General features: G+C 67.5%; 1 protein-coding gene across 1 annotated transcript in view; it reads right to left on the reverse strand.

Moving 5' to 3' along the window:
• Window positions 1–3,895: 3,895 nt before the first annotated feature.
• The window catches only part of LOC116880536 (mucin-5AC-like), a 21,456-nt gene continuing 13,600 nt past the window's right edge, over window positions 3,896–11,751 (reverse strand). The window contains exons 31-50 of the mRNA XM_032879792.1: window positions 11,730–11,751; window positions 11,569–11,612; window positions 11,064–11,272; window positions 10,511–10,685; window positions 9,976–10,226; window positions 9,709–9,892; window positions 9,091–9,298; window positions 8,622–8,800; window positions 8,178–8,265; window positions 7,969–8,072; window positions 7,765–7,796; window positions 7,191–7,362; window positions 6,755–6,856; window positions 6,492–6,529; window positions 5,985–6,107; window positions 5,798–5,896; window positions 5,321–5,440; window positions 5,043–5,106; window positions 4,805–4,919; window positions 3,896–4,425 (exon numbers count right to left, since the gene is read on the reverse strand). The exon at window positions 11,730–11,751 is cut by the window's right edge and continues 1,123 nt beyond it. Of these exons, the coding sequence (XP_032735683.1) occupies window positions 4,086–4,425; window positions 4,805–4,919; window positions 5,043–5,106; window positions 5,321–5,440; window positions 5,798–5,896; window positions 5,985–6,107; window positions 6,492–6,529; window positions 6,755–6,856; window positions 7,191–7,362; window positions 7,765–7,796; window positions 7,969–8,072; window positions 8,178–8,265; window positions 8,622–8,800; window positions 9,091–9,298; window positions 9,709–9,892; window positions 9,976–10,226; window positions 10,511–10,685; window positions 11,064–11,272; window positions 11,569–11,612; window positions 11,730–11,751 (2,669 nt within the window). The 3' untranslated portion in view covers window positions 3,896–4,085. The remainder of the gene's footprint in view (window positions 4,426–4,804; window positions 4,920–5,042; window positions 5,107–5,320; window positions 5,441–5,797; window positions 5,897–5,984; window positions 6,108–6,491; window positions 6,530–6,754; window positions 6,857–7,190; window positions 7,363–7,764; window positions 7,797–7,968; window positions 8,073–8,177; window positions 8,266–8,621; window positions 8,801–9,090; window positions 9,299–9,708; window positions 9,893–9,975; window positions 10,227–10,510; window positions 10,686–11,063; window positions 11,273–11,568; window positions 11,613–11,729) is intronic.

Genomic DNA, 11,751 nt, shown 5'->3' on the forward strand with positions numbered 1-11,751 from the left:
ACTCTCCACAGGCCTCAGCTTCTTGTTGGTTTCCACAAAGTGCCGACCGGCCCTCTTGCGGACCCGTGGAAGCTTGGGAGCCATCGGCTGAGGACAGAGCAAGGCCGCAGGGACAGCAGGACACTGGTCTGGGGCTATTTCGGGATGCGCCCTCCCCCAAGCCCCCCATCGAGGAGCCCCAGGCCCCGGCTACTTGCGCAGACCAGGTAGACAGCGTCCTGGGCCCCGGCCAATGGCTGTGGGGGTGGAGCGCAGGAAGGACCCCTCCCCTGGGGACAGGCTGCCCTAGGGCTCCTGGCTCTGTGCTCAGCTAAGGTGCTCCTGGGACTGCTTCTCTTGGGAGCAGGAAGGGCTGGGACCAAGGCAGGCAGGGAGTTTCTGCGTCCCCCTGCTCAGACGGAGCCCCTCAAGTGGGCTGCTTGTGCCGACAGGCTGGGCCCCCCCCCCAACCAAGGGCACCCGATCAGCTCTGCCATGGCACGGGGGATGGGCGGCGGTGCTCACAGGAGGACCAAGTGGCCCTGAGCTTGGCAGGGGCACCTGTGGAGTGGGACGTGGGCCACGTGTCTCCCAGCCCTACCGGGGCCCCCTGAGCTGTTTGCCTTGCAGGGGGGTGGGTCTTCCTCCAGCTGTACCTGCTCCAGCCTATCCTGGAAACCCTTCCAGGAGCCCCTGCCAGCCCCGCCAGGCAGCCCCTGCTCCGCCCCTGAGACCCTGGGGTGGGCACTGGGCGGGCTGGCGTCCCGGGCCCAAAACAGGGCTCTTGAGAACCCCAAGTCATCAATGTGTTTTCCCAAGCTGTCGGGCACATCTGGTGTGTACACTCTCGTCCAGGGGACCTCTCCCCACGTCCACGTCTTCCCCTCCAGGGTCTTCAGTCTGGAAGTACAGTCAGGAGCCCCACCCTCTCCTCCCCTCCCCTCCCCGCTATCCCCTCCAGAGTGGTCCCAGTGGCATGGCCATGTGGAGCTCCTGCCTCCCAGCAACTCCTTCCCACTGTCCACGGGCCCTGAGCCCAGCCTCCCAGCTTGTCTCCCACTCCTTCTGTCACCCCTGTTGTCCACCCTCAGCCAGCAGTGGGGTCTGAAGGACAAGGCAGGGCTGGAGCAGCTCTGCCCAGACCCCCAGGGCCCCCTCACTCAAGTCCCCCAGGACTACAGCTTGGTCCTCCCTGACCCTCGCGCCCCACTCGGCCCCCTGGCCGCCTTTCTCCTGGCCCACCGCAGACACAACTGGCCCCTGCACAGGCGGGACCCCCACCCCTGCTCACAGGCCCCAGTATCGCCCCAACCTCAACTTCTTGCCCCTTCCTGCCTTGTTCCCCTGTGACCTCCTCCCAAACAATCTGTGTGCTCTGCCCACCGCTGCCCAGCTCAGCCAGGGGGATCTCCCTCAGTGTCCTGCCCCCGCCAGCGGGAGGCTGCCGTGCTCCGGCGTGCACTCCTGGCTGTGACCTCCCTGTGCTTTGTCACGGTGCCGGACGTTTGAAGGCCTCTGACACAATGCGTTTGCGAGCTTCCTCCCTGGACCTCACCGGGGCGGCTCTGCCCGGGGCTCCTTGGGGCAGCTGACTCAGGCACACACTCCCTTCCCCTCCTTCTTCCGGTCCTGCTCCGTGTCCCACATGTCCCCTGTTCAAGGCACTGCCATCCCCCCACCTCCGGGACGGTCGTTCACGGTGTGGCCCCGACACTGCGGATGTTCCCAGAGGGGCCGAGGGTCCTGGGTCCAGCCGCCAAGCCAGGCTCTCGTCGCTTCTGGGGCTTGTGCTGCCTCTGCTGGGGCTTCTCCTCCAGGTGGACGCTCGTCTGCCCCGTCTTGCCCACAGAGAGTGTCACTGGGCTGATGGGCACCCAGGTCTTGACCAGGGCAGTACCCATATGTCCAACGTCCAGCAGGAGCTGCGCCCGCCTACCGCCCTCCTGCCTTACCCCAAGCCCAGATTCTGTCCCCAGAATCATCCTTCTTTGGTCTCTGTTCCCAAAGCTTCAGTGGCCACCCAGAGGCCCCTGTGTCCCCCACCTGGGCCCCCTGGGCCCTCTGCAAAGCCAACTCACCACCCAGGGCCCACGTCTGTGGCCAAAGCAGGTGGAGTGGCGGCCCCCATGCACCCTGGACGAGGCCAGCCTCAGGGCCTTGGGGTGCTGGCTTTGGGGGCACACGTGGTCACAGGCTCCCCAGCATCCTGGGTCCTTCTCTGGGAGCCCCTGGCCTCCCTTGTTCTGGGCAGAAGCTGCCCACCCCATCTGGATCCCCCATACACGAGGGTGGGACCCCCCACCCCCCCCCCCCCCCACCCCCCCCCCCCCCCACCCCCGCCTCAGGCAGAGCCACGAGCATCTCGTGCGGCCTCGGAGGCTCTCCGGGCCCGACTCCACCGAGGCCGCGGGAGGTGGGGTCTCAAGCTGCCGGGGCAGCCCAGGCCCGCAGGGGCCTCTGCTGGTCACGCAGTCCCACCCCAGAAAGGACAGTTCATCCCCCACACCCGCCTGGGGTCCAAGACGGGTGGTAGCTGCAGGCTGTGGCCTGGGGAGCCTCCCCTGTGGGAAGAGCCTCCTGGTGGCCTTGGGGCCACACCCGGATTGTAGCTCTTTCCAGAAACGGCTTGCATAACCTGGCCAGGGGCTGCTGTGGCTGGACTGGCAGGCAGGGACTGCTATCTGGTTACCTCCTGCCACCAGCCCCAGATCCAGGCAGGGGCGGTGCTCTCCCAGGGAGTGGGGGATTAGTCACTGCACCCTGCACCCCGAGGAAGAGGCAGTTCCCTCTGACACCCGAGCCGCTCAGGGGGTCGGCGGTGCTGACGTGGGTGCCACCCACAGCTGCGGGGCCAGCTGGTCCGTGCAACAGTGGCTCCCAAAGCCAGAGGCCTGAGAACGTGCTGTGCCCAAGGAGGGCATCCCGGGGGTCAACAGCCTGCTCCCTGTCCCTGTGGGGCCATGGCCATCCACCTCACACTCAAGTGGTCTCCTGAGCCCAAGGGGTCACGGGGTCCTGGCCGAGGGAAACCCTCCGCCCTCAGCTGGTCACTGACAGGAGGGGTCAAGCTCCAAGGTCGGTCCCCCTTGCCATGTGCCTGGACCAGGGGCAAGAGCAGCATTGTCCGGGTGGGTCCCCTATGGAAACTGTAAAAGGTGGTCCCCAACCCCCCGGGGGCTGCTCTGGCCAAGTCTTTGGACCAAGGAGAGCCCTGTCCACACTCCCGGGGCATCTGTGGCGCTGGGTCAGGCCTTTGGTCTGCATGTTGCCAGGGGGGTGGTCTAGAAGCTCCCCTGGGACCGCCAAGGAAGGGGTCGAGGAACCTGGAGGTTCTCAGGGCAGAGCTGGGGATCACAGGAAGGACGTGGGAGGGGCAGGGGCTTGGCTGCTGGCAGCCTTTGTGCGCACACACACACACACACACACACCCCAAACCCAGCATCTGTGTGATGAGGGGTCTGATGCTTTGTGGGGAAAAGACAGAGCCCTCTTATAGAAGGTTCCTTCGCCATGCAAAGCCTACTGGTGTCCAGTGTGGCCAGCTGGGGGGATAGGCAGGGCCACACAGGACTTCCTCCCTTCCTCTATTCCGTGAATGGATGGGTGTCGTCCCCCAGCAGCTGGAGGCAGCAGGCGCCCCTGGGTGGACCTCCCCATTGTGCCCAGTCTGGGGCCGGCCGAGGGTGTGGTGTGCGCCCCTGGCACCCAGCCTGTCCCCGCCCCGTTTCTGGGTTTTACAGAGAAGCTTAAAAACCACACGGAGTCCACACGTTGCAAAATGCTCCAAGTGTATTTACGAACCCAGACGGTCATTTCCTGAAGCCCAGGGCGAAGGGAGGGGCAAGGCTGCACCTCCTGGTGGACGGCCCGGCCCAACAAGTCCAAGCGACCGTCCCTGATAAGACCCCTACGTGATGCACAAGTCCTGGGAACACAAGCTGGACCCATGGCCAGAGTGGCCTGAGGGCTGGTCGGAGCCACCGCACACCCGAGGGCCAGCTGGACCCCAGAGAGGGACAAGGTGGGCGGGCAGGGCATCACGGCCTCGGGTCCCCTGGGCCAGGGCTCAGGTCCCTGGAGCCAAAGCCCTAGGGGACAGGACGCCCTTATCGGTGTATCCCGGAGGGGGGTGGCCGGGAGCCCCGAGGACGGGGGCTGGTCAGTCCCCTGGGGGGGCCTGCGGCCCTGGAGCCCCTCCTCCAGCTAGTGCCCCCCATCTCCTGGCTCTGCTCCTCGTCGCTCTGCGCAGGCCCCGAGTCCGCCCCGTGGCCCAGGGCGCCGTGGGAGCCGCAGCGCTGCCGCACGCAGCCACACTCCTCCACCTGGGGATAGCTGAAGGCCCGGTGGGAGCCGTCGGCACAGCGCAGGGTCACGTTTCTCAGGGAGACGCGCAGCTCCTGGCAGCACTCGCAGCTGTGCCGCAGTGCGTTGGCTTCCTGGGAGTAGCTGTGGGCGGGTGGCCGCGTCAGACCCCAAGTCCCCAACCCATGTCGCCACCACCCGCCCTCGAGGCTCTCTGGCCAGCGTGCGACGGCCGCGCGTGCTCCCGTGCCCGTGGCCAGCTGTGAACACTCCGCAGTTCACCAGGCCACCAGCCCGCCACGGCAGACCCTGCCACGCCGCCGGTGGGGCCCTCAAGTCTGTGGTCTCGGGACAGCCTGCTTCCCTCCAGGGCGCAGGCCATGGCCTCCGAACCCCAGGGACTGCTCAGCCCACCCCAGAGCCCATCGCTGCTCCCAGCTCTCCCTCCCCCGCCCTTCATCACCATCCCCTGTGCCCCTGACGGTTCTGTGACCCCCGCGGGCCAGGGGAGGGGCTCACGTACACAGAGACACTGTCTCCACAGTTGCCACGGCAGAAGGCGAGGCGCACGGGCCGGGGAGACCTACAGCCCTGCTGGTGGAGGACTTGGCGCTCACGGAAGAGGGCACAGGCCGACCCTGGGGGTAACACAAAAGGCCGGGCGGAGGCTCAGGCCTGGCCGGGACCCCTGGGCCCCCTGGGCCCCCCGGGTGCCCCAGGCAGGCAGGATGGGCCACCCCCCCATGGATGCGCCCACTCACTGTTCTGGGGCTGGGGTGGAGGACAGGACAGACAGCAGCCGTCCTCGCTCAGCCTGGCCTGGTCCTGTGCCGACAAAAGGGCTTCCTTGAGGGCTGGCTGCCGGCCCAGGAGTGGGGGAACGGACAGGAGGGGACGGTGCCCCACAGAGGTGAGTGGCACCCCTGCAGCCTCTGCACAGGGCCAACCGTGGCTCCCCACCCCCAACCCGGGTGAACCTGGCCGTGGCCTCCCATGACCCACAGTGGGCCAGGCAGGGCCACGGGCTCCCGGGGCTCACCGCAGGACAGCTGAGCGGGGGACACGCCTTCTTCCTGGTCACCACCACAAGCCCATCCAGGTGCTTCTCACACTCGTGGGTCACGCAGGGGTTCCTGGGGTCTGGCCAGGACTGGCCCGGCTGCAAGGAGGAACCGGCAGGGTGAGAGGGCAGGGGAGCTCTGTGTGTCGGCCTCTCAGCCCCTGGGCCTCCAGGGTCCTCCCGGTCTCTGCCGGGCACCTGCCTTGTGATGACGGCTCCCCAGGGGCCCCGTGTGCCAGGGGCAGCTGGTTCTGCACTCCCGCCCCTGGGGCCACTGTGTACCTCACAGCAACTCCGTCCAGGCAGGGGTGGGACCTGGCCCCGCCCTGGCTTCCCCAGAGTTCCTGGGCGGGGCAGGGTGGCTTCAACCCCCCCAGGACTCACTCCGTGGCCCCGGAGCCCCCCGCCGGGCCCCCCCGCTGGGCCCCCCAGCCAGGCCCAGCAGCTGCAACTCACGTAGAAGAGACCGGGGGAGCTGTCAGTGGCGTTGAGGACGCAGGCTTGCTGCACGCACCCCCCGCAGCACCGCCCGCTCTGCTCCCGGTACTCGAAGCCCTGCAGGGACAGGCGGGCGTGTGGCCTGAGCACCCCCAAGCCCCAGCGGTGCCGGCGGCAGTGCGGGGCAGCCACCGCAGCCACTCACCTCGGGACAGCGGGTGTTGCAAATCTGAGTCTCGCAGCTGATCACCGCCGTGTCTGAATGGGGGCTGCCGGGCGCCTGGCACCGGCACGTCTCACACAGACTGGAGGGGACCACGGAGCCGGGCTGGGGGGAGTCGGGCGGCCGGGGCCGGTGAGCTTCCGGAACGTACCCCTCTGGGCCTGGCCCCCGCTAGGCAGCCCGGGCCCTCCAGGTGCCCCTAAGTGCCGCCTCCTGGCAGGGGGCCGGGCCCCCCGGAGCCTGCACCTCTGAGACCAGGGTGCCCGGGAAGTCGCAGGCTTGGGAGGGCCCAGCTGGGGGCACTGATGTTGGGGGCCCTCATCACATTCGGGAGGGCAGGGAGGGATGCTGGCCTTGCCCACCCTGCCGATGCGGAGGAGCGCCCAAGCCGGCGGCTGACCTGGAGCCTCAGCGACGCTGGGCTGTGGGCTGTGGTCCCCGGAGGGCTCACGAATGCCACCGGGGTCCTGACCTCCACATCCCTCTTACCTGGTACAAGGTGCCGTTGACACTGCAGACTTTCCAGCCTGTGCAAGGGGGAACGCACAGGCTCACAGACCCACCCTCACCCCTACCGCCCGGCCTACCACGCCCCAGCCCCCAGAACAGTGGTGGCCACATGCGTCAGCAGGGTGGACTGGCCCCAGGGCCCCGGACAGTGATGCCCCGGCCGCTCCCCCCAGCCACAGAGAACCCCCAGTGAAGCTGCGCCCCCACAGCACCCAGCCCGCCAGGAGGTTGCTGGCACTCACTGCAGTTCTGGTGTGGACAGCAGGCTCCCTCCTCATAGGTCAGGATGGGGTGGGAGCCCTCGGGACAGGCCACGGGCTTGGGGCAATAGCTGGTGTCACAGGCTGCAGCGGACAGGAAGGCGGCACTCAGGGGCCTGCCTCCTGCTCTGCACGCACCCACCCCCACCCAGCCCAGTGCTGTACCCAGGGGTCTCCAGCGGGGCCCACCACCCGGCGGGTAGGCCCTCTAAGGGGCACGGGCCACTCTGGGCCAGCCTGGGCAGAGGAGCCCCCGTCCTCCTGGCATACCCACCCTCCCCAGAGCATGTCTGTGGGGGGGGTCACCAGCGGAGGCCTTGGTGGGGGACAGAAGGGTATGGTCCCCCTTGGTTGTGCCCCCTACCCCGTGCCCCCCGGGCACTCAGCCAAGGGCCTGTGGGCATCAGCCCGGGCTCACCGCAGTTGTACTGGGGACAGCACTGGTCAGCCTGGGGGGCCGCAGGCACAGGTACCAAGCCTGGCGCGGGGCAGGCTGGGGGCAAGGGGCAGGGCTGAGGCTGGCAGCTCAGGGTCCGCGTGCCGTTCTCACAGGTGCACCACTGGCATCCCACGCTGACAGTGTGGCCGGGCTGCAGGACGAGGCATGTGTAAGCCCAGGGCTGTGGGGCTGGCCCCTGGCCTGTCCGGGCACAACAGCAGCCAGACCACAGGGGTGCGGGAGCCCACAGCTGAGGGCCAGAGGGGGGCCCTGGGGGAACCGGGGGAACCGGAGGAAACCGAGGGAACGGGGGGAAGTGGCTTCAGGGGCGGGAGATGGGGTGGGCGGGTGCCAGGTGGGTGACCACCTCCAGCTCCCTGCGTCTGAGAGGGGCAGGAAGGGACCCCAGTGGAGGTAGGAGCAGGACCACCCCAGGAGTGGGCACTCCCCGTACGGATGCCCCCACATCCAGCTAGAGCCCCTTCTGTGCTCCTCCTCGGAGGCTCTGGCACTAAGAGGATGCCCTGCCCCCACGCCAGCTGGCCACACTCACCTCCACAGGCTCCCCGTGGGGCCCCAGGCACCCTGGAGGGAAAGAGAGAGGTCACAGGTAGGCAGCGGCAGGACTCATAGTGGGGGTCCAGGCAGTCCCAGGCCATGGCAGAAAGCCCCAGCATCTGGCTGGGAAGCCCAGATCCGAGGGGGCAGCTGGTGCTGGTGCACCTGCCCGCCCCCACCCCCACCCGCGGCAACATACTGTGGCAATCTATGGGCACGCAGACTTCGGAGCTCGTGCTGAAAAGCATCAAGCCCTCTGGACAGAAGCAGCCTTCCGTGATGGGGCCGGCGTCCTGTAAGGCCCTGTGGGGACAGCAGAGGGGCTGGCCTGTCCTGTGCCCTCCGGGCTAGGAGAAGGCCAGCCTGGGGGCCCCGGGGTAGGTCCAGGAGGGAGAGACTGGTGCATACATGAGGCTGGCGTTGTCCCTCCCGTAGCAGTAGGAGAGCTTGGACGGGCCACACGGCTGGTACACCTTGTCGGCAGGGCAGGCGAACGCTGTGTGCAGGGAGAGGCCATGGTTGAGGCCAAGGGCATCTGCTCAGAGCAAACTCCCAGGCCCTGCTCTGGCCCTATCCCCAGGCACATGCTGAGGGCCGGACAGCGGCTAGGGGCTCTGCAACCAGGCTCTGCAGCCAGGAAGCTGGCCCCTCGGCCCCACCCCCAGCCCTGCACTCCGGGCCCCAGGCACCCAATCGGGTGCTCCTCCCTTCTCTCCTGGAGCTGAGCAATCCACCCCTCCGCCTCCCTCCCCCACCCCTCCCTTGCCCTCCCCTCCCCCTCTCTAGGAAGCCCTGCAGCTGGTGGCCCCCGCCGTGTCTGCTGCCGCTCGCCTGGACCGGGTGGGCACTCACGGCACGTGTGGTTGGTATGGCTTCTCCAGTCGATGCACACGCCGCGGGAGGCACAGAGGGATGCGTACAGCTCCAGGCCAGAGCACACCACGTCGGAGGTGGTCACGTGGCAGTGGTCGAAGACGCAGCCTTGGTAGAATGTCAGCGGGGGGATCACCGCATGGCACGGCTCGAAGACCCTACAGCCAGCAGCGCAGGGTTTGGGGGCAGCTCGGGCTCTGCCCGCGGCCTGCGTGCCCCGAGCAGGACGGCCCACCGCAGCACGTGGGCCCAGACCCACAGCCAGCCAGAAGGAGCCCACCCACTCAGCCACCCTGACACCCAGGGTTCCAGCAGTGAGCCGCGGCTCTCCGCCACCCTCCTGCTCCAACGCCCTGCTCCCTCGGGAGCCGCCACAGGCCCACGCTTCCTGCCCACCCCAAGGGTGAGGTTGGGGGGCTGCCCTCCCCGGGCCCTCCCCAAATCTCACTTGCTCAAAATCAGCTGGCAGATTGACGACGAGGAGCACGGGGTCGGGGAGGGCGCAGGCCTGGCTGCGGTGGGCGTCGGGGAGGGCCCGTGGCATGATGGCTGGCGAGGTGTCGTCACCTTCCAGTGGCCAGACATATCAGAGCAGGAGGCCGCCACTGCCCCACCAGGCAGGCGACACTCATCTTTCTTGTCATTGGTGCAGGTGCCTAGGGTTGGGGGTGGCGGGTGTCAGGCCGTCAGGGGACAGCCGAGCGCAGCCCACCCGTGGGCCGCGGGGTCAATGAACAGGGAGTGGGGCCCTGATGCTCAGGGCAGTACTCGGCGGGTTGGCTGTGGGACCTGACCGTAGGCGCTTCCCTGTTCCCCCCAAGAAGCCAGCCAGACACCCGTCCACAGCAGGGTGGACGGGTGTGAGCCCCAGGTATGTGGCTGGGCCCCTCTGCTGTGTGGACCGTGTGCTCTCAGTGCAGCAGGAAAGCAGACACGGCTGCAGGCTCGGGGCCACTCAGGCAGCCTCCACCCCGGCCGAGAGTGCGGTCCCCAGGGGTGTCCCCCAGCACGACCCCTCCTCACACAGCCTCAGCTGCATGCAGAGCCCGGTGGGGCCAGGACTCACCACACTGCCCCTCCGTGTTGTTAGCAAACTTGCTGAAAGGGACCTCCACCGAGAAGATGAGCCCAGAGAACATGACCTGGACGCCAAGTTCGGGGATGGTCACGTACATCTTGATGCCGATTTGGGACACGATCACGCCATCTTTCTGGAAGCCAGGACTGACCACTCTGTCGTTGAAGATGATCTACACAGGGTGAAGGATGAGGCAGAATAAGGCGTGGCCCCAAGCCGGCCCGGTCTGCAGGACGCGGCCCTGGGGTCCCCTACCTCATTGGTCATCACCCCAAGGACGGGCTTGCGGGTGAGCACGACGCGGTCCCCCCGGTACTCGACGATGATGGACTGCGGGCAGGACACCCCGTTCTCCGCCCCACACAAGTAGTTGTCCACCAGCACGCGGAAGTGGCCGTACACGGGCACGACCTGCTGCACCAGCACGTAGGTGCAGCTGTCCAGGAACGTGTAGTAGGTACCGTCAAAGGTGATGTAGTGGGGGTCGCCCCAGCCGCTGCACACACCTGCGGGAGCACACCGGCATTACGAGGGGCTCCGTCCACTGGGGGCTCCATGAGCCCCGAGCACCGGGGCCAGGTCCCCTTGGCCTCCTCCCACCTGACATGGCCACAGGGCCCGGGGGTTCGGGCAGCATTCCACTCGGTGCCCTGGTGGAGGCCTCGGGCCTTCTGTTCCCTGCCTTACTGTCAGGAAGTCCCTCCTAGGGTCTCACCCACGTCCGCCCCACCCACTCCGCTGAAGCCCAGCCCATCCCCCATCCCCCACCCCCGCCTGGCTCCCTGCTCACACTGGCACTGGTAGCGTGGGCAGCAGCCGTCCTGGTCTGCCACCTGCACAGGGGGGAAGCCGTTGGCACAGGTCGGGGGCTGCGCCCGTGGACATTGGCGCCGATGCACGGTGATGACCCCGTGGCCCTCACAGGTGGCCTGAGAGCAGTTGGGCATGGGCCAGGTCTCGCCTTTCTGTGGAGGAAGGACAGTGCTCAGCCTCGGACCCAGGGGGGAGCAGGAGTCACAGGAAGTCAGGATGGGACCCGCCTTCCCCCCCCCCCCCCCCCCTGTTCCTCCCACAGGTCCCCACCCCCCGTGGAGCTCGGACCCACCCGCAGCCCACCGCAGGCTGCAAAGCCCCATCTGGAGCCACCGGCCGGGTGCCCATCACCGGCTGCTGCACACAGTCCTGGCTCCCCAGGCGGCACCCACTTTGGGCAGCCCTGTAGGACCACCACTGGCTGCTTCCCAACAGCCAGCCAGCTTCAGCCTGCCCGCAGCTAACTTTCCCCCCGGAAAGGCGCCGGGGGTCCCTGCACCAGCCTCTGAGAAGGGCAGACGGGGAGTTACCATTCTTGGGGGGACTGCATTCGGGCACCCCTGCATAGTGACAGGCACGGAGGCCAAAGGGGAAGAGCCAGGCTGGGAGGTGGTCGGGGCAGGAGGTGGCACGCGGCTGGGACAGGACTGGTCCGTCTGCCTGACCACGTGGCAGTCCAGACTGCACGTGGCATAATAGCAGTGGCCAGCGAGGTCAGTCTGTTGGTAAATGATGGATCCTGCGAGAGAAAGGGTCAGGTGGGGGTGAACGGAGCCGTACCGTGGGGAGAGCCACAGCCCAGAGACACTCTTCCACGCTCGGCGTCCACCCCAGTGGCAGACAAGGTACAAGGCCTTTCTATCCAGAAGCAAATGGAAGAAATACTCAAAGATGGCTAGGTCGCACCCGGAGACGATGGTGGCCGAGTCACAGGGCAAGCGTCCCCTCCCCTCTCCCATAACAATGACATCTTCATAGACCAGACAGCAGCGGGCAAGGCAGCACAACATCACACCACAGGCACGAGTCACATACCTGCGGGATACAGCTTGCCGGACACGCTGCAGAAGCACGTCGTGCTGGCCAGAGCCGGGGAGCTCGGCCATGGCACACTGGACACCACGGACGTACGCTCCGGAGGGGCTGAGCTCGGCGTCAGTGATGTGTGACCGCAGTGCTCTGGGGGCTCACAGCACAACACCCGGACCTCATAGTTGA

Source organism: Lontra canadensis, unplaced genomic scaffold, assembly GCF_010015895.1.
Source record: "Lontra canadensis isolate GAN:19392208 unplaced genomic scaffold, GSC_riverotter_1.0 scaffold66, whole genome shotgun sequence".
In the NCBI taxonomy this organism is placed as follows: domain Eukaryota; kingdom Metazoa; phylum Chordata; class Mammalia; order Carnivora; family Mustelidae; genus Lontra; species Lontra canadensis.